Source organism: Oncorhynchus mykiss, chromosome 3 (genome assembly GCF_057628025.1).
Source record: "Oncorhynchus mykiss isolate SJ-2025 chromosome 3, ASM5762802v1, whole genome shotgun sequence".
Taxonomy (NCBI): Eukaryota; Metazoa; Chordata; class Actinopteri; order Salmoniformes; family Salmonidae; genus Oncorhynchus; species Oncorhynchus mykiss.
In genome coordinates this window covers 30,858,874-30,884,949 of record NC_143024.1, presented here as the reverse complement: position 1 = coordinate 30,884,949, position 26,076 = coordinate 30,858,874, and the positions used below count along the sequence as shown (strand labels likewise).

General features: G+C 46.0%; 1 protein-coding gene across 47 annotated transcripts in view; it reads left to right on the top strand.

Moving 5' to 3' along the window:
- The window catches only part of rims2a (regulating synaptic membrane exocytosis 2a), a 247,315-nt gene that overhangs the window by 140,857 nt on the left and 80,382 nt on the right, over positions 1-26,076 (top strand). For 10 of the 47 annotated variants that reach the window (XM_090227805.1, XM_090227695.1, XM_090227781.1 and 7 more), the window contains 7 exons: positions 1,456-1,586; positions 2,070-2,241; positions 2,879-3,038; positions 6,906-6,974; positions 9,167-9,305; positions 9,613-9,720; positions 23,007-23,119. In XM_090227805.1, coding sequence (XP_090083931.1) covers positions 1,456-1,586; positions 2,070-2,241; positions 2,879-3,038; positions 6,906-6,974; positions 9,167-9,305; positions 9,613-9,720; positions 23,007-23,119 — 892 coding nt within the window. Of the gene's footprint in view, positions 1-1,455; positions 1,587-2,048; positions 2,242-2,878; positions 3,039-6,905; positions 6,975-9,166; positions 9,306-9,612; positions 9,721-11,976; positions 12,043-14,267; positions 14,397-21,095; positions 21,264-23,006; positions 23,120-26,076 lie in introns of all 47 variants that reach the window. The other 37 variants (XM_090227771.1, XM_090227770.1, XM_090227691.1 and 34 more) reach the window with 11 other exon arrangements.

Here is a 26,076-nt window from a genome sequence, read left to right as displayed (position 1 = left end):
GTTGAGGAAGTCTTCCCAGTGCAAGCTGTTTGACCTGAAGGCCCCTACCGCCTATGTTGTTTGACTATCAGATCTCCTGACTGATCTTGTATGTGTTAAATGCTTGCTGTTGCTTTGTATTGCTGCATGCATAAAGAAATAACTATGGAAGTCAATGCAATGATCAAGACTCCTCCCATCATTATCGACATAAGTATGGGCAAGAGCTTAGAAGGCTTGATTTTCCTCTAGTATTTCAATTCATTTTTTTAAAAACAAATATTTCGCAATTCAAAAAAAATATATATATATTTCCGTAAATGTTGTTTATTTAATTTCTTACTTCTAAGTGTTCTCTGTTATGTCCATACTTCGCTCGGACAAGTGTGAAGTGTCTTTGATGCCACTCATGACAGCATGATTGATGTATATGTATATTTTACCTATACACTATCTGACACTGCATTGCAGGGCTCTACAGTGTGACCATTTTACTAGCATATGCGCCTAAATATTTTGCTGTGTGTCCTGGAATTTTAATTTAGGAGCACTAGTACGCCTACAAAAATGAAGGATTCTAGCTTTATGGCCTGAAATATTAATTGTGCTCGTAAATATCTTTGTGTGTGCCTACATTTTTCAACTTAGGTGCACACGTGCTCCTTGTAAAAAAGGTCAGCGTAGAGGCCTGCATTGTGTTGTATGGTTCCAAATACAATTTCACACTCAGAACAGTAAGCATGTTGGTCTAATTCTCATGTTGTAATGGTTTAGATACCAAGAGTTAGGATACTGTAGATATGAATGCAGATACACATACTGTAGAATCCTTTCCACTCAAACACACCTAGAAAATATGACTAGAGCAGCCGATGAATATATAGGTCATGGTAAGATTTAGGTCATGGTAAGATGTAGGTCATGGTAAGATTTAGGTCATGGTAAGATTTAGGTCATGGTAAGATGTAGGTCATGGTAAGATGTAGGTCATGGTAAGATGTAGGTCGTGGTAAGATATACTGTAGGTCATGGTAAGATTTAGGTCATGGTAAGATATAGGTCATGGTAAGATGTAGGTCATGGTAAAATGTAGGTCATGGTAAGATATACAGTACAGATCTGTATCATCACCCCCCCCCCCCCCCCCCCCCCCCCCTCCCCCCTAAGCATGTGACCTGCTAATGCCTAAACCAGAAATCCTCCAGGTGATGTACTGGGTGTGCACGCTTTAACTCCAGCCCTGCTCAAATCTAACACAATCCAGTGATTTTACTAATTAGCTGCTCACCATGCAGGACCTTGATTCGCTGAATCAGGTGTGTTTGTTAGTTAATATAGAGCAGGGCTGGTGCTAAACCCTGCACACCCAGTAGCTCTCCAAGTGGAGGGTTATGAGGTCACCCTGATATAGAGCCCCCCCCCCCCTCCCTACTGGCAGCCCAGTGACCATGTGACCCTGTTCTATCCCATCTATAGGTCAAACTGTGGTATGACAAAGTGGGCCATCAGCTAATAGTCACCATCCTGGGAGCCAAGGACCTGCCTTCTAGGGAAGATGGCCGCCCCAGGAACCCTTACGTCAAAATCTACTTCCTCCCTGACAGAAGGTAAGAGTAGAGACAGTAACTACAGAATGATCTAGCTCGCAGCATTTCACTTCATTCTATCCACAGCCATTTCTTAGTGGCTAGACCTATCCTCCAATATCCTAAAGTTGCCATTGGTTGATTGATACAGATTTGGGCACTCGCATAATAGTCTCACTGAATGTTGAATTTATGGTAAGAATGTCTTTGGTTTTATTTACCTATATATTTTTTTCTTCTGATAATTAAATTATGGGTCATGTCACATTGCATTTAAACTGCTACCGTCACAAAGATCATCATGTGATCCCATTGACCTACACCTTCACTGCGCTCAGAAAACCCCTTCTCAGACACATGGAAGTAATGATAGAAAGTTGATCAGTGCTCCAACATGACGCTCCCTCCCCAGCTCATCCCATTGTCCTGTGCTGTGTTGACCTGTTCGGGAGTCTTTTCTACCATGGTTGTAAATAAAAACAGTTTGAATTATTGTTCCTCCAGCGACAAAAGCAAGAGGAGAACAAAAACGGTAAAGAAATCCTTAGAGCCCAAATGGAACCAGACCTTTATGTATTCTCCTGTGCACCGGCGGGAGTTCCGTGAGCGCATGTTGGAGATCACCCTGTGGGACCAGGCCAGGGTCAGGGAGGAGGAAAGCGAGTTCCTGGGAGAGGTAAGCCCATCCATCTCTTTTTTTCCCTCATAGTTTTCTATTGTTTTATGGACAGAGACAGTCGGAAGGTAGTTAGAAAGACAGGTACAGAGGGACACGGAGACATGGGGCTGTGGCTATATTTGTAACAAGAGTCGGCAGCACCACCACCTAACCAGACTCAGGCACTCATCCGTCTCTGATATAATACCAAACATACCCATCCAGTCAGGATTAGGACAGTAACTCTGATAGCTCAACTAATCTAACCAACAGGGTCAAGCTCTTGATAAAACCCTACATTCCATAGGAAGGATGATAGGCTACTGGGGGTTGATGTGATGCTTACTGTAACATCATCACATACTCACATACTCTGCCCTCACTGTCAATAAGGTTGCAGAATTCTGGTAACTTTCCCAGAATTCCCAGGTCATCAGAAATCCTCCCAGTTGGAGGGAAAAAGCAGGAAATCCAGAATCTTCCAATCAAGATTGCTGGAAAAACTTATTTTAAAAATGATGTCGGGCCATGCCTGTGGAGGTCTTGATCTGCTCTGAAATGAGTCCAGTTAGCAGTGGCTAGTGTATTGAGGAGTGTGTGTGGTGTGTGTGTGTGTGTGTGTGTGTGTAGTGACGCTGGTGTGTTTCTCCTTTAGATACTGATAGAGCTGGAGACAGCCCTGCTGGATGATGAGCCTCACTGGTACAAGCTGCAGACCCACGATGTGTCCTCCATGCCCCTCCCCCGCGCCTCGCCCAACCCCCAGCGCAGACAGCTCCACGGAGAGAGCCCCACGAGGAGGCTACCCATACAGAGTAGGTTACCCCTCTGCCCTAACATCCATAACCTGTATACTAGTCTATACTAGAACAGTGTAGGAAAGCTCCTGTCTGTTCGAACCCCAAACCTCAGGATAGGGAATGAGACATGAGTGTCGAACCAACCGTTCGTCTGATGATTTTGAAAAGCCAGTATGGCGGCTGGCAGGTGCCCTGTTACCGACTGTCTTTGCCTGTCTGCCAAAGCCTGAATGATTTATGAAGTATTTATTACTGTTAGTATGTTCATATGGTGTTTGTTTTCTTATCCCTCTCAACTCAACCTGATACTTACAGACAAGGGGCCGTATTCGTACAATTCAGGTAACGGCCCCCGCTTGTTGTTCCACGCTGCTCTCTCCACTGAGCTCTCTCTCCACTGAGCTCTCCCTCCACTGAGCTCTCTCTCCACTGAGCTCTCTCTCCACTGAGCTCTCTCTCCACTGAGCTCTCCCTCCACTGAGCTCTCTCTCCACTGAGCTCTCTCTCCACTGAGCTCTCTCTCCACTGAGCTCTCTCTCCACTCAGTGTTGCTGTTCATACGAAGACTCTGTCTCTCCCCTCTGCTTCAGTCCTATTGTACTGTTCTCTACCTCCAAAGTGTTCTTTCATTCCACTCCTCCATTAGCTGTCCCACAATTCCCTTTAATCCTCGCTATGCTCCCTCTCCGCTCCACCGCAGTCCTTAAACAAGATGGCCGCCTCATGGTCAGCCTCGGGCCCGGCAGGTTTCAGTTTCCCAGTCCAGATCCGGGTGATTTAGCTCTATCAGAAGAGCTCTGTCCACTCCCCTGTTTGTCATTTGAATATGTTGACCACTTGTTTTCCCAGTGCAATGCATTGTCTCATCTTCTGCCCTATGCCAACACTTTCCTTTTGAAAAACATTATGATAATTGTGCTGGTTTTTGCTCTTCTTCTCCTCTGCTTGTGTCTGTGTCTGTTGTGTCTGTGTCTGTTGTGTCTGTTGGGTGTGAACTTGTATTTGCACTTGACTTTACATATTTCTATTGTATGTAACCTGCACATGTATTTCCAATGTTAAGGCTTGAGATTAGCTGGGACAATTTTTATGGGGCATCTGTGTGTGTGTGAGGTGAAAGAGCTGACCGCTCTAAAACAAGAGCGTTAAAACAGTTTCAGCCCTTCTGAGACGTGAGGGAGCGAGAGAGAGAGGCTGAGAGAGCGGCTGCCAGAAAAAGAGAGGCAGAGAAAGTCTGAGAGAGCGGCTGCCAGAAAAAGAGAAGCAGAGAGAGGCTGAGAGAGCGGCTGCCAGAAAAAGAGAGGCAGAGAAAGTCTGAGAGAGCGGCTGCCAGAAAAAGAGAAGCAGAGAGAGGCTGAGAGAGTGGCTGCCAGAAAAACAGAGGCAGAGAAAGAGTGAGAGAGCGGCTGCCAAAAAAAGAGAGGCTGCGAGAGAGAGGCTGCCAGAAAAAGAGAGGCAGAGAAAAGCCGAGAGAGCGACTGCCAGAAAAAGAGAGGCAGAGAAAGGCTGAGAGAGCGGCTGCCAGAAAAAGAGAGGCAGAGAAAAGCCGAGAGAGCGACTGCCAGAAAAAGAGAGGCAGAGAAAAGCTGAGAGAGCGGCTTCCAGAAAAAGAGAAGCTGAGAGAGCGGCTGCCAGAAAAAGAGAGGCAGAGAGAGGCCGAGAGAGCGGCTGCTAGAAAAAGAGAGGCAGAGAAAGGCTGAGAGAGCGGCTGCAAGAAAAAGAGAGGCAGAGAAAGGCTGAGAGAGCGGCTGCCAGAATAACAGAGGCAGAGAAAGGCTGAGAGAGCGGCTGCCAGAAAAAGAGAGGCAGAGAAAGGCTGAGAGAGCGGCTGCCAGAAAAAGAGAGGAAGAGAAAGGCTGAGAGAGAGCGGCTGCCAGAAAAAGAGAGGCAGAGAAAGGCTGAGAGAGCGGCTGCCAGAAAAAGAGAGGCAGAGAAAGTCTGAGAGAGCGGCTGCCAGAAAAAGAGAAGCAGAGAGAGGCTGAGAGAGCGGCTGCCAGAAAAAGAGAGGCAGAGAAAGGCTGAGAGAGTGGCTGCAAGAAAAAGAGAAGCAGAGAGAGGCTGAGAGAGCGGCTGCCAGAAAAAGAGAAGCAGAGAGAGGCTGAGAGAGTGGCTGCCAGAAAAACAGAGGCAGAGAAAGAGTGAGAGAGCGGCTGCCAAAAAAAGAGAGGCTGCGAGAGAGAGGCTGCCAGAAAAAGAGAGGCAGAGAAAGGCTGAGAGAGCGGCTGCCAGAAAAAGAGAGGCAGAGAAAGGCTGAGAGAGCGGCTGCCAGAAAAAGAGAGGAAGAGAAAGGCTGAGAGAGAGCGGCTGCCAGAAAAAGAGAGGCAGAGAAAGGCTGAGAGAGCCTGCCAGAAAAAGAGAGGCAGAGAAAGGCTGAGAGAACGGCTGCCAGAAAAAGAGAGGCAGAGAAAGGCTGAGAGAGAGCGGCTGCCAGATAAAGAGAGGCAGAGAAAGGCTGAGAGAGCGGCTGCCAGAAAAAGAGAAGCAGTGAAAGGCTGAGAGAGAGAGGCAGCCAGAAAAAGAGAGGCAAAGAGAGGCAGAGAAAGGCTGAGAGAACGGCTGCCAGAAAAAGAGAGGCAGAGAAAGGCTGAGAGAGAGAGGCAGCCAGAAAAAGAGAGGCAGAGAAAGGCTGAGAGAGAGCGGCTGCCAGAAAAAGAGAGGCAGAGAAAGGCTGAGAGAGAGAGGCAGCCAGAAAAAGAGAGGCAAAGAGAGGCAGAGAAAGGCTGAGAGAGTGGCTGCAAGAAAAAGAGAGACAGAGAAAGGCTGAGAGAGAGAGGCAGCCAGAAAAAGAGAGGCAAAGAGAGGCAGAGAAAGGCTGAGAGAACGGCTGCCAGAAAAAGAGAGGCAGAGAAAGGCTGAGAGAGAGAGGCAGCCAGAAAAAGAGAGGCAGAGAAAGGCTGAGAGAGAGCGGCTGCCAGAAAAAGAGAGGAAGAGAAAGGCTGAGAGAGAGCGGCTGCCAGAAAAAGAGAGGCAGAGAAAGGCTGAGAGAGAGCGGCTGCCAGAAAAAGAGAGGCAGAGAAAGGCTGAGAGAGCGGCTGCCAGAAAAAGAGAGGCAGAGAAAGGCTGAGAGAGCGGCTGCCAGAAAAAGAGAGGCAGAGAAAGGCTGAGAGAGCGGCTGCCAGAATGCAGCACTTGTCATTTCTGTAAAAGCCCAAGTGTCCAGTTGATTTAAGTTGACTGAACAGTGAATAAGTCAGAAAAAGCTACTGAGTGAGAGAGGGGACGACTCGGAAAGAGGGATGAGGGAGGGGGTAGTTCTGAAGACGGTGGAGACGGTAGAATACCTCTCAGACTCCATCTTCAGATGTACATTGAATGATTGAAATGTCAATTCAAAGCGCCACCTTGAAAACATGGAAGCTATTGCCAATTAGGATAGATGGAGAGGACCACACGATGTTGTTCCTATTGCCAATTAGGCTAGATGGAGAGGACTACACAATGTTGTTTACATCACATCCAACATCATGTCTCACACTAGCTATATGTTACAGTTGTTCTCTTTAAATTAGACTTTATATCACACTATCTAAAATAGGCAGCTCCTACGTTGGTGATGAAAATCAGAAGAGCAAATGTAGGTCTTGGTTGTATGTGCTGTTTCTAAAGTGTGGCCAGTGATTATCAATGTAAGAACGTGACTTTGAGATACAATATAATACTGTTTAATAGTGTTCTCAAAATAAATAGTGTTCTATTTCTGTGTCTGCTGCTTTCCCTGACTATGTCCAGGACTGGGGCATTGATCTAGAGTCTAGAGACCAACTGGACAACACTGGTGACAGCTAGGCCACAGAGCCATGGTCTGACCAGGGGAAGAGGACAGACCCTGGAGTAAACTAACCTCTATCCTTCTCTTCTCTCCTTTCTCCATCTCTCCTCCAGGATCTCAGAGAATCAGTGACAGTGAGATCTCTGACTATGACTGTGAAGACGGTGTTGGTGTAGTGTCAGGTAATATACTACAGACAGAGTCACACATGAATAGTAATCAGTATAATGTTGATGCAGCTAACTCAGGGGTAAACAGTATATGAACATACAGCTGTATGTATGTCAATGTACTGTACTGGATCATGAGATGTTTTAAAAGAAGGTAGCTAGCTAAGATACTGCAGCAGCTCTACAAGGAGCAGTGAGTTTCTTCTCCTTCCCTCTGCGCTACAGTAACTAGCTGCTCTCCTCGACACAGGCAGCAGACGCCCACGCTAGTCTCAGCCTGCCGCTGCTGCACATCAAATGAGAGGCTGTTGCCAGAGAGAATAGATTACTGTAGCAGTCCAGGCAGCACACAGACAGCTGTGTGTGCGTGTGTGCGTGTGGGTGTGTGTGTGTGTGCGTGTGCGTGCGTGTGTGTGTGTGTGTGTGTGTGTGTGTGTGCGTAATAGATGAGGAGGAAACCCTCCCACCTCTGTAACATTCTCATTAGCCCCTCTCTCACATCACAGCCTCCTCTCTCACTACGCCCATAATATCCCTTCACTCAGTGGGAATACCCCTCTCCTCTGTCTCTCATCTTCCCTTGTTTCCCAGAGATCTTTGCTAATCCCCTTTCCTCCTACCTTCTCCATATCAAACTACTGATACTATACTAAGGGAGAAGAGATGATAACTATTCACAGGAATAATAGATTGATTGTTTTTTTGAATTGGGATGTCACTGCTGTGGTTTTAGGATAATGCAGTCATTCTTCCCTGCTGGCTCTGTCCTGTTAATTCGGATCTGAGCTTCTCTCCTCTATACACAGTATATATGCTTAACACACAGTTTCTAGTCATATCTGAGCTTCTCTCCTCTATACACAGTATATATGCTTAACACACAGTTTCTAGTCATGTGTGACGCGGCTTGTCAAGAGAACCAATGAACTACATTTGGGTTGTGCACGTAAAGCAAGCTGATTGCAGAGCTGGGTGCTTAGTTACCCACCCCAGTGTTGGGCTGCTGATAGTTAGACTGCAGATGTTAGATAGTGAAATGTAGTGATGTCAGGTGGAATGGGTTTAATGTTTCTCTGTTTCCACAATAGTAAATATGTATGACGTGGTGTTATGCAGGACTTGATTGTGAATCATTTTAACATAATATTCATTCACATAATACTGTCCTTTTTATGTTATCTGGGTTCCCTCTATGTATAATTTGAAGGAATTCAGGTTTCACAATGCTGCAAATTCACTTTCAAACATATTTGGAAGCGAAAATGTAATGATTTGGAGATAATTGATAGAAGTATCAAACTAAAGTAGCTGTGAAGGTTAACTTTTCCTCTCATATTTCATAATGTCTTGTGTTTCCTTCCTAATCCTCCCTTTTATTCACTGTTACGTTTAACTCATTTTAATGTGCTATACACTCTATTGAATATTAACCAAGGATAATGGTGCAAAACATTGACCTTTGACCTTAACCATGCTTCCTGGCCATGGCTGATTATTGAATAATGATAATCATTCATGTTCGATGGACTAATCAGTCTAGCAGGGAAAAGTCATTATAATGTTTCTGATTTTTGAAAGCTATTTTCATGTTTAATGCAAAAATGTTAACCGCAATGACTTGAATCACATAAACATTGAGTTGAGACCAAGCCCTCATTTATTTGAATATAGAGAGCCTCAGCATTTTGAAAAGCCACCAACCATTATGCCACTCTGTGCAACTTCTGAAAAGTTTGAAAGAATCCTCTGAAAATAAATGTTGCTGTTGACAGTTTTTTTTGCAGCAGTGTGTATGGTCAATAGGGAGGAAAGGTTTTAGCCTGGTACCAGATCAGTTTGTGCTGCCTTGCCAACTAGACAAGACAGTACACACAGATCTGGGACCAGGTTAGAGAGGCTGCGCTTAGAACGATGGGTCTTTCTCTGAATGACTCCTGACATCACTCTCTCTCTCTGTTTCTCTATATGTTTCTCTCTCTGTATCTCTCTTTCTCTCTTTTTTCTCTCTGGTTCTGTCTCTCTGTTTCTCTCTCTCTTTCTCTCTGTTTGTCTCTCTATATTTCTCTCTCTGTTTCTCTCTCTGTATCTCTGTTTCTTTCTCTCTTTCTCTATGCTTCTGTCTCTCTCTGTTTCTCTTTCTGTCTCTCTCTGTATCTATGTTTCTCTCTGCCTCTCTCTTTCCCCCTCTCTCTCTGTCTCTCCAGACTACCGGCAGAACGGCAGGGACCTACATAGTTCCACGTTGTCTGTCCCCGAGCAGGCGATGTCATCCAACCACTGCTCGCGGTCGGCAGACATGAACCGGGCGCGGTCGCGGTCCCCCAGTGTCCCCCCTCCACAGAGGTAACTCCCCCATCTCACTTGTCCCCCGTCCAGCCCAGCATCCCAAGTTGTATCCCTTCCTGCACCACAATGGGAACTGAGAACCTCAACTCATATCAGAGGTTGTCCTTTAAGCGGTATCTCTGTGATAGTTGTCTTGATAGTAGAATGTTTAACCCATATAACCGATACTGGGATCTCACTCACACTGACAGTGGTTGCATTAAGGTGAGTAGGTGCATCCCCGAGACATTGGGTGACACTGTGGGGAGTTTGTACTGTGACTGTACCGCACTAGGGGGTGATCCAGTGATTCTGTTGTATACAGCAGAAGTCTGGACCCCGGCTATGACATTGACCCCGCCTCGTCTCAGTACAGCTCCTCCAGTAGAGTGGACCGGCGCAGTGTGTCCGATGACCACCACTCACCTGACAGGTAGATACCCCTGTCTCACACAGCTTGACACAGCCTAACACAGCCCCACACAACCTCACACAGCCTCACACACCAGCTGCTGCAGACAACACAACCAACTGCGACTGACAGGGTTCCAACCCGGGTTGTCTGCGAGCCACAGGACTGTGTAACTGTTAGACCTCTGAGCTAAAGCCTAGGCATTAGCTCGAGAGCTAACCCAAATGTTTAGGTCTCATGCGTGGTTACTAATCACATGAGCGTGGTTTCACTGAACTGCCTCCGTTACACAACCTTACACCTGGGTAATCTGTCTGATGCTTTCACACCTACAACTGCTATACTAGGATATCTCACCTAGTGCTCACAAGTTAACCTGTCCCTTTCCCCAACCTGTCCCTTTCCCCAACCTGTCCCTTTTCCAAGAACTCCAATCTCCTCTCTGATGTCCTGCATTAGGTGGATCTTTAACTAACCTCTTCTCTCCTTTGTGTTCAAATCGTGTTGCCTTATTAATACTGAGAGGGGATCATGAACTCCGGTGCTCAGACTCATTAGAATCAACATGGCACCCTGGCATCCCAAATGGCACCCTATTCCCTATAATAGTATACGACTTTTGAACATGGCTCATAGGTTTAAGATTCAAGTTTTATTAGTCGTAACGGGATACACATGGTATACACCGTCCACCGTCTCCACAACAACAATAACAAATAAGAAAAGATAAGCATAGGGCTCTGGTCAAAAGTAGTGCACAATGTAGGGAATAGGGTGCCATTTGTGACAGTTCCTGTGTTTGTGTTGTGATGTTCATTCCTCCACCACACCTGAGACTATAAAAAATAGAATCTCTAGAAATGACAACCCCAGTCAAGTTATAACCCATCAGTGTACTGTCAAATTGCTGTGGTCTGAGGGGACTTTCCCATTCTAGTCATACTGTTTGTTCTGCTATAGCAAACAACACCAGCCCAGCGTCTCAGACATACAGCTCAGCCTTGGCACAGTTCTCTTCTCCTTACTTACCCCCTCCAATCATTCAATTAAGTTTATTTGATATTTCTGAGGCGAGGATGGCTGAGGCAGCCTAAATCAGGGCCAGACACAGGAAATGCACTTATCTAGATTGTGTGTGACAGACAGTTGCTCACTAAGACTGTATTTCAGCTTCCCCTTAATCAACTGCTGCTGTTATTTATTGAAAACAGTTGAAAATTAGGAAACAGGAAATGAGTCATGGTGTGCATACCAAATGGCACCCTATGTCCTATAAAGTGCACTACTTTTGACCAGAGCCCTATGGGCCTTATTATTTCATTATTTTGGGGAATTAAAATTTTTTAGAGGTTGTTTTATATTACATATGTGTTATTTTGTTTTGAAATCCAACAACACATTAATGTACTTTTGTTTGTTTTTCATTTTATTTTGTAAAGTTATTAACTAATGCAGAAATGAATGTACAGACATTTGGAGAGTTAGGGGGCTAGTCCAACAACATACAGTAACTCCAATAACATTCAGTATCTTACACGGTTTGGATTGAATCCACTGGGACTGATGTTGGTTTACAGCAGCATGTGTGTTACAGTACAAAACAGTAAATTAGGAGCGCCTCATCATGCATCTCAATGGGCTTTCTAACCTGAGGAAGGACTGCACAAATATCCTCTCCTCTTCCATGGCTGTATCCTCCCTTCTCTCCTCCAACACTGTACATCTCTCTCTCTCTCTCTCTCTCTCTCTCTCTTTCTCTCTCTCTCTCTCTGTGTCTCTCTCGCGATCCCTCTCTCCTGTGTCTCTCTCGCTCTCTCTCTCTATCTCTCTCTCTCTCCCTTTGTCTCTCTCTCGCTATCTCTCTCGATCTCTCTCACCCTGTGTCTCTCTCTCTCCTCGTGTCTCTCTCTCTCTCTCTCTCTCGCTCTCTCTCACCCTGTCTCTCTCTCTCTCTCTCTCGCGCTCTCTCTCACCCTGTCTCTCTCTCTCTCGATATATCTCTCTCTCTCACCTTGTCTCTCTCTCTCAATGTATCTCTCTCACCCTGTGTCTTTCTCTCTCCTCGTGTCTCTCTCTCTCTCTCTCTCTCTCTCTCTCTCGCTCTCTCTCACCCTGTCTCTCTCTCGCTATATCTCTCTCTCCCTGTGTCTCTCTCTCTCCTCGTGTCTCTCTCTCTCTCGCCCCGTGTGTCTCTCACTCTCTCTCTTTCTCCCTCTTCTCCCTCCCCATTCAGCCCCATTCAACCATGTCTCTGTTCTCTCCCTTCATGTCTCGCAGCCATTTTCTCACCCTACCTCGATCCAGACGCTGTCAACCTAGTGATGATCATCAGAAGGAACCCAGGTAGACTCTTACCTGACAGTGCATGTTCCTCCCTCCATCACACCCTCCACTTCGCCCCCTGCTGTCTGTAGGAAGCTGCTGGCCTATGAAGCTTCAAGCCTGTGTTGGTTTAATGTCAATGGCGCACAAACCTATCCACTTCACATCCTAAGCCAATGCCATTGACGATACAACGTGTGGTGTGGTGTGGTGTGGTGTGGTGTGGGCAGCCAGGTATATATTTCTCCCTTCCCAGACAAATATACTGTATATGCATAAGTGTAGTGTGTGGTCTTTTGTAGTCAGTAGAATTAAACAGGTGGGCCACTCCATGGCCCATATACTCAGAAAGAAAAGGTGCTATCTAGAACCTAAAAGAGTTATTCTGCTGTCCCCATAGGAGAACCCTTTGAAGAAACCTTTTTGGTTCCAGGTAAAACCCTTTTGGTTCCAGGTACAAACCTTTTTGGTTCCAGGTAGAACCCTTTTGGTTCCAGGTAGAACCCTTTCCCCAGAGGATTCTATATGGAACCAAAAGATACAGAATCAGGATCACTCCTCATTTCGGCTTCATAAACACATACATTTCCTCTCTCCACATACTTTTCATACATTTGCCAAAGTTTCATCATTGATTACGTATCTTTATTGGTAGACAAATACACAGCCCGCTATTTGTTATCTTCGATTGTACCTTGAGATATACCTCAAAGAAACTAGCCTGTCAATAGTCTGAAATGGATGTGTCCTGTTGTTTTTTTCTGTTTGTGAAGAGTTGTCCAGCAGAGGTAGTTCCCCCTGCCCAGTGCCCACCCTGTGTTGTACCACTGTATATATCAGTATATGAATCCTATATATCTGATATACACTCTTTATGGTGGCTACCCATCCACAGCGGTCAAGGTGGATGTTGTTGTTGGATCAAACCACAAGAGAATAGTAGAGGTACAGAGAGTTGGTGCGCCCCCATCAACTGTCCCCTTAACAGTCTACAGAGTTGGTGCGCCCCCATCAACTGTCCCCTTAACAGTCTACAGAGTTGTTGCGCCCCCATCAACTGTCCCCTTAACAGTCTACAGCGAGTTGGTGCGCCCCTATCAACTGTCCCCTTAACAGTCTACAGAGTTGGTGCGCCCCTATCAACTGTCCCCTTAACAGTCTACAGAGAGTTGGTGCCCCCATCAACTGTCCCCTTAACAGTCTACAGAGAGTTGGTGCACCCCCATCAACTGTCCCCTTAACAGTCTACAGAGAGTTGGTGCGCCCCCATCAACTGTCCCCTTAACAGTCTACAGAGAGTTGGTGCGCCCCCATCAACTGTCCCCTTAACAGTCTACAGAGAGTTGGTGCGCCCCCATCAACTGTCCCCTTAACAGTCTACAGAGTTGGTGCGCCCCCATCAACTGTCCCCTTAACAGTCTACAGAGAGTTGGTGCGCCCCCATCAACTGTCCCCTTAACAGTCTACAGAGAGTTGGTGCGCCCCCATCAACTGTCCCCTTAACAGTCTACAGAGAGTTGGTGCGCCCCCATCAACTGTCCCCTTAACAGTCTACAGAGAGTTGGTGCGCCCCCATCAACTGTCCCCTTAACAGTCTACAGAGAGTTGGTGCGCCCCCATCAACTGTCCCCTTAACAGTCTACAGAGTTGGTGCGCCCCCATCAACTGACCCCTTAACAGTCCACAGAGTTGGTGCGCCCCCATCAACTGTCTCCTTAACAGTCTACAGAGTTGGTGCGCCCCCATCAACTGTCTCCTTAACAGTTTACAGAGTTGGTGCGCCCCCATCAACTGTCTCCTTAACAGTCTACAGAGTTGGTGCGCCCCCATCAACTGTCTCCTTAACAGTCTACAGAGTTGGTGCGCCCCCATCAACTGTCTCCTTAACAGTCTACAGAGTTGGTGCGCCCCCATCAACTGTCCCCTTAACAGTCTACAGAGAGTTGGTGTGCCCCCATCAACTGTCCCCTTAACAGTCTACAGTGAGTTGGTGCGCCCCCATCAACTGTCCCCTTAATAGTCTACAGAGAGTTGGTGCGCCCCCATCAACTGTCCCCTTAACAGCCTACAGAGAGTTGGTGTACTTCCATCAGTTGTCCCCAACGGTCCCCAGGGTCATGTGAAAACCAGGTTTCGTCCACAGGTTGATGACCTTCTCTCTCTCTCTCTGTCCCACCTGACCAACCTGGTATTAAGGTATTGTTAAAACACACATTGACTCCCTCTGACCGCTCTCTTTTCGCCAGCCGCAACCACCGCATATCCAACATCAGTCGAGAAGAGGCTGTCAGGTTACTGCGCTCCACTAGGATGTCCCGAGCCCACTCAGAGGGCGCGTACTCCTCCTCTGCTTCCGTCGACTATGACTACAAGAGGTATTCACATTACAGTGTCTCTACGTATATATCCACAGTCAGCCATTTTGTGGGTCTGTTTCTCTGTAGTCGTCTGTATGACATTAAAACATTTTCTATGTGATTGTAAAAGGTGATGAACCCCACGTGATATCCTGGGTGATATCCTGGGTGATATCCTGGGTGATATCTGGTTCAGGAGCATGTCATCACAGCTCTGCTCAAGTTGTGTACTAGACCCATAAACCACACAACTGCCTCCAATTACTGTGTAATATAGAGGCTGCTGCGAGCTCTCGTGTCTCCACATCGGTTGTGACACATGTATCGTACTCTGTTGATGTTTTGTTGTCATGCCTACTAGTCTACCATCAGTGGTAAGATGACAAGTTGTGTTTGTGATCAGTGGTGTCCTGTTTGTATCTGGCTAAATAAAGACTGTCTGGTCATTGGTAGCTCTGATGCTCAGCTCTGCAGGTAATACTGTTTTAGGGCTGCATTGAACAAAAGGACACATGGCCTTTTGATGCTGCTGGTGGTAATGGGATGTTTACTTTTCCTTTATTAATGCATGGTTGTCTCTCTAACATTACCTCCACCATCTTGGATGGCCTGGATCATTATCAACAGTGGTTAACTGTATGTCTGCAGTTTGATTTGATCTGGCCCTCTCTGTCTTCAAACCATGTCATTGTCATTGTGATGAAGGCCAATATGGCCGACAGGTCAGTACCACATGAGTGAAAGATATTTTTATCTGAAGACGAAGGAGAACTGCCTAGCCATTTCTCCATGCTGACTCTGAGGGTCTGTCTGTTTCTTTTCTGTCCTGGACCTGAGTGACTTTCTCTATGCTAAGAGTGCTAAGTATGGGAAGCTCAGCACTGCCCCATGCCCAGGCTGTTCCAGCCCTATGATGGCCTAGGATCAGGCTCAGGTTCCCCCCAAGTGCGTGTGCCAGGCCCAATGTTGTGATGTGCCAGTTCAGCGGGCTGGGCCAAGCCGGGCACTCCCAAAGTCCTTATATAGTGCACTACGTTTGACCAGAGTTCTATGGGCCCTGGTAAAATGTAGTGCACTAAATAGGGAATTGGGTGTAATTTGGAACGCAATGTCACACTCTCAGCACCCCCTGGAGAAATGCTGCAAATAGCTCCTCCTGGGCTCCCATCGCTGCCATCTGGCTGTCAGTCAAAAACGACACATCGTGCATTGTCTCTCCAGGAGAAAAAAACAATGAGTCGTCAGAACTGAGGCAGCGCAACTGACTTTATTAAAGTGTCACAAAGTTTCCCTGAGCGAGGCCGCGGACCAGATAGCTTCACTCTCTCTGTCTGTAGATTGGCAGGGAGATGAATGGTTCTCACATCCCATGGCAGTAACACAGTCACAGAGGAGAGGAGAGGAGATGTCCCTTCCACTCCCATTCCAACTGTGTGCCTTCTCTTTCTGCTATAGTCAGAATGATTAGGAGAGAAACACAGGGAGAGTGAGAGGGAGAAGTGGGAGAGAGAGAAGAGGGAGAGAGAGAAGGGAGACAGAGAGACCGAGAGGGAGAGTCAGAGAGAGAGAGAGAGATAGAGAGGGAGAGACAGAGAGGACGAGACAGAGAGGGAGAGACGGAGAGGGAGGGAGAGACAGAGAGAGAGAGAGAGAGATAGATAGAGAGGAAGAATCAGAGAGCGAGGGGAGACAGAGAGGGAGAGACAGAGAGGACAAGACAGAGAGGGAGAGACAGAGAGGGAGGGAGAGAGAGAGAGGGAGAGACAGAGAGAGAGGGAGAGTCAGAGAGAGAGGGAGAGTCAGAAAAGCGAGAGAGAGACAGAGAGGGAGAGTCAGAGAGAGACAGAGAGGGACAGTCAGAGAGAGTGGGAGAGTCAGAGAGTGAGGGAGAGTCAGAGGAGCGAGAGAGAGACAGAGAGGGAGAGTCAGAGAGAGAAAGAGAGAGTGGAGTGGCTCAGAGCCCCGGGTGAGTCGCTGTGGCCCGTGCGGCCCCTGAGAACAGGTCCCTGCCAGCACAGTAGATCTAGACCGTGACCTTGGATAGATGCCATGCTTCTCACACTGTTGGCTGTAGAACTAAACTAAAGTATTTGACTGTGTCCCGAATGGCACCCTATTCCCTTTACAGGGGACTACTTTTGACCAGGGCCCACAGGGTTGAGATGGCACGTCTATATTGAGTGGGACCTCATATTGTAGCTGCTTCAGTAGATGTATAGTTTTAGCAGGAGGAATGCAGTGGGAGACAAGGTAATAACAGTGTAGATGTTACAGTAGATGTATAGTTTTAGCAGGAGGAATGCAGTGGGAGACCAGGTAATAACAGTGTAGCTGTTACAGTAGATGTATAGTTTTAGCAGGAGGAATGCAGTGGGAGACAAGGTAATAACAGTGTAGATGTTACAGTAGATGTATAGTTTTAGCAGGAGGAATGCAGTGGGAGACAAGGTAATAACAGTGTAGATGTTACAGTAGATGTATAGTTTTAGCAGGAGGAATGCAGTGGAAGACAAGGTAATAACAGTGTAGATGTTACAGTAGATGTATAGTTTTAGCAGGAGGAATGCAGTGGGAGACAAGGTAATAACAGTGTAGATGTTACAGTAGATGTATAGTTTTAGCAGGAGGAATGCAGTGGGAGACCAGGTAATAACAGTGTAGATGTTACAGTAGATGTATAGCTTTAGCAGGAGGAATGCAGTGGGAGACAAGGTAATAACAGTGTAGATGTTACAGTAGATGTATAGTTTTAGCAGGAGGAATGCAGTGGGAGACAAGGTAATAACAGTGTAGATGTTACAGTAGATGTATAGCTTTCGCAGGAGGATTGCAGTGGGAGACAAGGTAATAACAATGTAGATGTTACAGTAGGTGTATAGTTTTAGCAGGAGGAATGCAGTGGGAGACAAGGTAATAACAGTGTAGATGTTACAGTAGATGTATAGTTTTAGCAGGAGGAATGCAGTGGGAGACAAGGTAATAACAGTGTAGATGTTACAGTAGATGTATAGCTTTAGCAGGAGGAATGCAGTGGGAGACAAGGTAATAACAGTGTAGATGTTACAGTAGATGTATAGTTTTAGCAGGAGGAATGCAGTGGGAGACAAGGTAATAACAGTGTAGATGTTACAGTAGATGTATAGTTTTAGCAGGAGGAATGCAGTGGGAGACCAGGTAATAACAGTGTAGATGTTACAGTAGATGTATAGTTTTAGCAGGAGGAATGCAGTGGGAGACAAGGTAATAACAGTGTAGATGTTACAGTAGATGTATAGTTTTAGCAGGAGGAATGCAGTGGGAGACAAGGTAATAACAGTGTAGATGTTACAGTAGATGTATAGTTTTAGCAGGAGGAATGCAGTGGGAGACAAGGTAATAACAGTGTAGATGTTACAGTAGATGTATAGTTTTAGCAGGAGGAATGCAGTGGGAGACCAGGTAATAACAGTGTAGATGTTACAGTAGATCTATAGTTTTAGCAGGAGGAATGCAGTGGGAGACAAGGTAATAACAGTGTAGATGTTACAGTAGATGTATAGTTTTAGCAGGAGGAATGCAGTGGGAGACAAGGTAATAACAGTGTAGATGTTACAGTAGATGTATAGTTTTAGCAGGAGGAATGCAGTGGGAGACCAGGTAATAACAGTGTAGATGTTACAGTAGATGTATAGTTTTAGCAGGAGGAATGCAGTGGGAGACAAGGTAATAACAGTGTAGATGTTACAGTAGATGTATAGTTTTAGCAGGAGGAATGCAGTGGGAGACAAGGTAATAACAGTGTAGATGTTACAGTAGGTGTATAGTTTTAGCAGGAGGTATGCAGTGGGAGACCAGGTAATAACAGTGTAGATGTTACAGTAGGTGTATAGTTTTAGCAGGAGGAATGCAGTGGGAGACAAGGTAATAACAGTGTAGATGTTACAGTAGATGTATAGTTTTAGCAGGAGGAATGCAGTGGGAGACAAGGTAATAACAGTGTAGATGTTACAGTAGATGTATAGTTTTAGCAGGAGGAATGCAGTGGGAGACAAGGTAATAACAGTGTAGATGTTACAGTAGATGTATAGTTTTAGCAGGAGGAATGCAGTGGGAGACAAGGTAATAACAGTGTAGATGTTACAGTAGATGTATAGTTTTAGCAGGAGGAATGCAGTGGGAGACCAGGTAATAACAGTGTAGATGTTACAGTAGATGTATAGTTTTAGCAGGAGGAATGCAGTGGGAGACAAGGTAATAACAGTGTAGATGTTACAGTAGATGTATAGTTTTAGCAGGAGGAATGCAGTGGGAGACAAGGTAATAACAGTGTAGATGTTACAGTAGATGTATAGCTTTAGCAGGAGGAATGCAGTAGGAGACAAGGTAATAACAGTGTAGATGTTACAGTAGGTGTATAGTTTTAGCAGGAGGAATGCAGTGGGAGACAAGGTAATAACAGTGTAGATGTTACAGTAGATGTATAGTTTTAGCAGGAGGAATGCAGTGGGAGACAAGGTAATAACAGTGTAGATGTTACAGTAGATGTATAGTTTTAGCAGGAGGAATGCAGTGGGAGACAAGGTAATAACAGTGTAGATGTTACAGTAGATGTATAGTTTTAGCAGGAGGAATGCAGTGGGAGACCAGGTAATAACAGTGTAGATGTTACAGTAGATGTATAGTTTTAGCAGGAGGAATGCAGTGGGAGACCAGGTAATAACAGTGTAGATGTTACAGTAGATGTATAGTTTTAGCAGGAGGAATGCAGTGGGAGACAAGGTAATAACAGTGTAGATGTTACAGTAGATGTATAGTTTTAGCAGGAGGAATGCAGTGGGAGACAAGGTAATAACAGTGTAGATGTTACAGTAGATGTATAGTTTTAGCAGGAGGAATGCAGTGGGAGACAAGGTAATAACAGTGTAGATGTTACAGTAGATGTATAGTTTTAGCAGGAGGAATGCAGTGGGAGACAAGGTAATAACAGTGTAGATGTTACAGTAGATGTATAGTTTTAGCAGGAGGAATGCAGTGGGAGACAAGGTAATAACAGTGTAGATGTTACAGTAGATGTATAGTTTTAGCAGGAGGAATGCAGTGGGAGACAAGGTAATAACAGTGTAGATGTTACAGTAGATGTATAGTTTTAGCAGGAGGAATGCAGTGGGAGACAAGGTAATAACAGTGTAGATGTTACAGTAGATGTATAGTTTTAGCAGGAGGAATGCAGTGGGAGACAAGGTAATAACAGTGTAGATGTTACAGTAGATGTATAGTTTTAGCAGGAGGAATGCAGTGGGAGACAAGGTAATAACAGTGTAGATGTTACAGTAGATGTATAGTTTTAGCAGGAGGAATGCAGTGGGAGACCAGGTAATAACAGTGTAGATGTTACAGTAGGTGTATAGTTTTAGCAGGAGGAATGCAGTGGGAGACAAGGTAATAACAGTGTAGATGTTACAGTAGATGTATAGTTTTAGCAGGAGGAATGCAGTGGGAGACAAGGTAATAACAGTGTAGATGTTACAGTAGCACCGGTGCTGTAGTCGATCTAACTAGACTTTTAATGTTTCTACTGTGCAACAAAGGTGTGCAACGTATTATCAGAATATATACTAACCACACCAGTTTGAGTTATTATTTTGACCGTGTTGAAATCCCAAGGGAATATCCTGAACGGTAGAGAGAGAGAGAGCTATGGTGAACTACAGTATCCATCACAACACACCTCTAGTAAGTAACAAGTCGTTAGATTCCGACATCTCCTTTACTGTTCAAAGCCATCAATCCCTGGACATAACGACCTGAGGATCGTAGACCACGAATGATTATGATGATGGTCACCATCGTTAAAGTCTCAGGCAACGTAAGGTCGTTCACTGGCTGATGAAGTGTCCGTGTTGCAATTGACTGGTCTACAACTGGAGTGACCGCTGTGTTGCAATTGGCTGGTGTAGAACAGGAAGCAGGAAGCATAGCCTATGCTGGACAGCTTGTCACTCTAACATTTGCTATTTTACTGTGCTGCCACCGTGTCCTCAGTGTTTGGTGTTTGTTTATGGCTTTGCAAATGCTGCTCATGTCAGATGATAATCCACATCTGGTCTAAGTAAGGTATTTTTCTTCATGAGCATTTGCAATGACAATGATATAACTAACTGATGTGACCTGATTTTCAGATATACACATGCTATTGAGAGGTAATGACACTTACTGTCTATGAAGACGCTTATGGAACAACACGATACAAAACAACAGCAAATTCATGTTTTTATTCTACATAATGATACTGTAGATTTTCTTGTGTACGTGTATGTGAAATGCATTTTATTCAATTTTTTCCCCAAACTACTCAGTGGCAAAAATATATTTTCTTTTTCCAACTAGATTTCAGTTACATTTTGCAATAGCAGGGCGGAGACAGCTTTCGGCATGTACCTTGCAGGAGTAAGCTAGTGGGCTGAATGGAAACCAACCAACACATGCTAATCCACGATTCTCTCACATCTCACCCAGTGTCTTTTACTCACAGACAGATTCCAAAGGGCCTCCCACTCACTCACTCGGTCACCTACCACAGATGAGGGACACATTGTCCCCTGCCTGTCCCTCCCTGTCACACCTGCTATGGCCCTATGGGGCCCAGTCCAGGGACCTAGGGCATGCATCACTCTGCTGTATCATGTCACCTGATCATCAGCAGCAGCTTCCTTCCCTTCTCTCAATAACGTGTTGCAGGAACCACGGAGCCGTTGACAGGCATGTGTATCACAGCAGGTCCAGGTCAGCTGACCAGCGTCCCGCGCTAGAGCGCACCACCACGGAGCGGCCCGACTCCGCCCTCATGAGGTCCATGCCGTCTTTACCCTCCGGACGCTCCGCCCCTCCCTCACCTGCCTTAACGAGGTGACCAGACAGACACATCTACAGGAGGCTGGTGTCACTATAAATCAGACAATGGCCTCATTGTAATGGCTGGAATGGAATTCATGAATTGGAATCCAACACATGGGTTTGATGTGTTTCATACTTTTCCATTTCTGCCATTGCAGCCGTTACAATGAGCCCATCCTCCGATTTCTCCTCCCACCAGCCTCCACTGCATAGCTACTGCCCCACCAATCCAAAGAATAACCAACAACCACCACCCACCCCTCTCTCTGCCTGTCTCACTGCAACCAACCACCAACCCCCCCACCACCCACCCAGCATCCAATCAGCATCCAGCCAGCTCCCCACTTTATCATTTACTCCGCCCCCCCTCCTAAAGCAACGAATGGTGCTGCATTTCCTTCCCCATCCCAGACTGGTAGTAGATTAGATAGTAACTATTTTTGTTTTTGGAACACACTACTTATACACCACTCAGACTGAGTATAGTAGTGATGGATCACCATTGTGCTTTTCTTTCTTTACTAACATTAATCCTGTAATTACATTTTTTATTCCAGTTGGTTTTTTTCTAATCTTTTGTAGACCGTCAGATCGCATGGTCGCATTGGTCCACATTGGTCCACATTGGTCCACATTGAACGAACGCCCATGGGTGCTGTCCTCACTCTTTCCTTGCAGCTTGATGGGTCGAGTGAAACATGTGATTCATCACCTTTGTTGCAAAACTGATGCTACATTATCTCTAGCATGTCATGTGCCAAATGTCATTGTTTTGATGGGTTTTAGAGTTCATCAACTGGTAGGTGCTGACATGAATTAGAAGGAACCCAGATACCCTGCTTTGGCCTACACCAGATATGTAGAATTTATTCAAATCAGTCAGCAACCTACCAATTACAAATGAGCTTGATCATCTGTTATGTGCTTTTAATTAGAATAAGACACCAGTAATCAATATTAGCCATTTTCAGGCAATAACTTTTAGTCATTCATGTTTAGCAAATTAAGTAATAATTCAAGCTACATTATTTGATGCTTCTGTATAGCCTGCCTTCAACACATATTTTCAGAATACAGTGTTTAGGCGACACAGATGCTCAACTGGCAGATGGTGTAAAAACATAATACAAGTCTTATGGAGAAAGAATATCTGTTGAGAATACGTTCAATACAATAGACTGAAAAAATATACTACAGAAAGTAGAAGGTAGTTAGTTATTAACTTGATCAGGTAATTGATCAGGTAATTGACCAGGTAATTGATCAGTTAATTGATCAGGTAATTGATCAGGTAATTGATCAGGTAATTGATCAGTTCATTGATCAGTTCATTGATCAGTTCATTGATCAGGTAATTGATCAGTTCATTGATCAGGTAATTGACCAGGTAAATTATCTGTTATGTGTCCAGCTTTCACCGATCCAACAACATGGCAGCTTCCCTGGTTGAGCATGGACATGATTGTACACAACATGTCCAGTATATATGTGAACTGACATATATATGTGTTTGATACAATTTTTTTCTCCATGTTTGGTTCATTACCAACCCCAGTAGACAGTAGTAGTTTGTTTGTTTGATGTGTTGCTGTTTCTACAATCATCCTATCCTCTTACATAACAAAGCAAAGCACACTGGGAAATGTAGTCCGTCTGCTTGTCCGGGGCCTTCCAACCAATCACAGGTCATCTCTGTGCCTGACCTCTGATCCTTGACTCACCCAGGCTGTACCATTTTGTGCCCCCCCCCTGTAGGGCGAACCCCCGCAGCGGATCGGCCCAAACCAGCCCTACCAGTACCCCCATGTCTGACAGGAGAGGAGGTCGGCAACTACCGCAGCTTCCACCCACAGGGACCAAGGGCAGAAGTAAGTTCTCAGCTTATTTTCCATACCCAGCTCTGGGCCTCTCTGGTTGCTTTAGTTTGGTGACACCTTAAGGCTTTTCTCCATTGGTCACTATGGTCACTTACTTCGGAACAGGTTTGACTTTGATTGAAGCTTCTCTTTGTCAGAAGCAATTGTTTCTTGTTATTTTCTAGTCTTTAGCTGGGTATGGCACCTTGAGATATTGGTTATTTTTATCCATTAACCTCTGAGTGAGGAAAAGACTCATAACAAGTTTAACAGATACTGCTGTCTGTGGGTTCTCTCTGGTCAGTTGCTCATGAACGTCAGAGCTTGGCTCAGAATTCCTGTGTCTTCTGTTTTAGTGAGTTTGTTGTGTGTTCTTATGGTCTCAGTACTCTATATGTTGTCAGTGTTAACCAGGGTGTCCTGTGGAAGGTTTACAACATGCATTGTAACCTTAGTCAGTGATATTGGTGATGTTGTCTCTTCATAAACATTTGCTGTTTTTTATTTTAACATATCTAGTCGGTTCCTTTTTTCCATTCCTTCCTCAGAAGATGGAGAAGAAGGAACAGAACCTTGTGAAGGTCTGTAACATAGAGTGTAGGTTTGGTCTTTCACAGGAGGTGGGAGTTAGAGAACCCCCCCTGTGAAAGGCTGAATCTGTCTGCAACAGCAGGGACCAGGGTCCTGTTCAGTAGAGCACATCAAAACAAAATGTTTTACAATGAGAATCTAGATAATGATTCTGTTTTCTTATTGGATATTGATTCTGTGTTCTTATTGGACAAGTTCAGAGAGAACCTCCCTGTTTCACTACGTTTCAAAAGGTTTCCTCCCTACTGAACAGCCCTGATTTACAGTGGTCCACAGCACCCCCTGTCCTGCTCTATGTTGCAGCCTGTGTGTCTCTCACTCCCTGACTGTGTGACCTAGCAGTCCTGTGTCCTAGCTTAGCCTCCTAGTCTTCTTCTGGTTCCTACACCGGGTCAGTGTTGTCATCTAGCATCGTAGCCTCCTAGTCTTCTTCTGGTTCCTACACCGGGTCAGTGTTGTCATCTAGCATCGTAGCCTCCTAGTCTTCTTCTGGTTCCTACACTGGGTCAGTGTTGTCATCTAGCATCGTAGCTTCCATGTTTTTCAGTTGTCATGAGGTCTGCTGTAGTTTTGTGTTCTATGTTGAACAGTCCTCAGTTTCGTGTTATGACTTCAGAGTGCTCAGGTGAGACGTGTCACTGGGGGTTGTGGCGTGGACACGGTGCAGTAGACTATTTGTGTTTTAAACATGCGTGATTCCGTAACCAGTGTTGTTAGTAGTAAAGTTATTTATCCAGAAACAAAGTAATACATGATTCACTTTTTATTGAGTCTGGGAAGGCTATAATGTAGTGCCCTTAACTTAAAGAGGTATAACTGAGCTGCATGCAGAGCGTTCATCTAGTTCATCCTGTACTGTGAGACTATCTCCTTAATGAGGAATCAGAACTACTACAGACAGCGGGATCCTGCTTCTCTTACTGAAGCTCTTCAGGGTCACAGACAGAATGGCATCTTAAACCGTTTGATTCTTCAGCACAAATGCATTGTTCTCGTTTCTCTCCCTAAAATGTTCTGACAGGTTGTAACAGAGTGTGTCACATGATGTAAGGGTGTGGTGATGGAAGGGAAGGGATGAGCCTGAGATCTCTGGAGCTGCGCTGTGAATTGACAGATTAGCTGAGTGGTGATTGGAGGGAGCGGGCCACGGGAGAGAAGGAGAAGGGAGCAAGAGAGAGAGGAGAGCAGAGAGAGGAGAGCAGAGAGAGAGCGAGAGAGAGAGAGGAGAGAGAGAGGGAGAAGAGCAGAGAAAGAAAGAGAGAGAGGGAGAAGAGCAGAGAAAGAAAGAGAGAGAGGGAGAAGGGAGCGGGAGAGAAGGAGAAGGGAGCGAGAGAGAGAGGAGAGCAGAGAGAGAGGAGAGAGAGAGAGAGAGGAGAGAGAGAGAGAGAGAGAGAGAGATAGAAAGCAGAGAGAAAGAGAGAAAGCCTAGCTGGTGCTGAGAACTTGTCAAAGCACTCCCAGAACTCCTTCATCATTATCAGAAACCATGAGCACTCCTCTCTCCTCCTTGTCTGCAGCCAGCCAGTCTCTCTCCTGCCCTCTCACTCCTATCCCCCTTCCCGTCTCCCCATCTCTCCTTTGTCCGTCCTCTCTCTCCCTCTGTCCCCATCTCTCTCCTCTCCCCCTTCCCCTCTCCCCCTCTATCCTCTGTCCCTCCTCTCTCTCGCCCTCTGTCCCCATCTCTCTCCTCTCCCCCTACCCCTCTCCCCCTCTATCCTCTGTCCCCCCTCTCTCCCTCTGTCCCCATCTCTCTCCTCTCCCCCTTCCCCTCTCCCCCTCTATCCTCTGTCCCTCCTCTCTCTCGCCCTCTGTCCCCATCTCTCTCCTCTCCCCCTACCCCTCTCCCCCTCTATCCTCTGTCCCTCCTCTCTCTCTCCCTCTGTCCCCATCTCTCTCCTCTCCTCTCCCCATACCCCTCTCCCCCTCTATCCTCTGTCCCTCCTCTTTCTCCTCATGGGCTAATGGCAGAGGGTGGGAAAATGGGGGAGGTATTCTAATGTATCGATCCGACCCTGGGCTGACGCTCACACAGAGCCCTGCAGCGTGACACAGCCAGGACTTATCTAATCATGGCACTAATGCTGCTGCTGCACGTGGTACTGATCCATAGAGGCCAGGGGACTGGGGGTTGGCTGGGCTGGGCCGGGCTGGGCTGGGCTGACTGGGCTGGGCTGGGCTGACTGGGCTGGGCTGGGCTGGGCTGGGCTGGGCTGGGCTGGGCTGACTGGGCTGGGCTGGGCTGGGCTGGGCTGGGCTGGGCTGGGCTGACTGGGATTCAAATAGGAGGGTTGTTTGAAATGTTGAGGTAACAGAAATCAAAGCAGAACAGGGAATGTGTATCCAGTCAGGTGTGTGTGATTGTACCTTTGTGTTCCCAA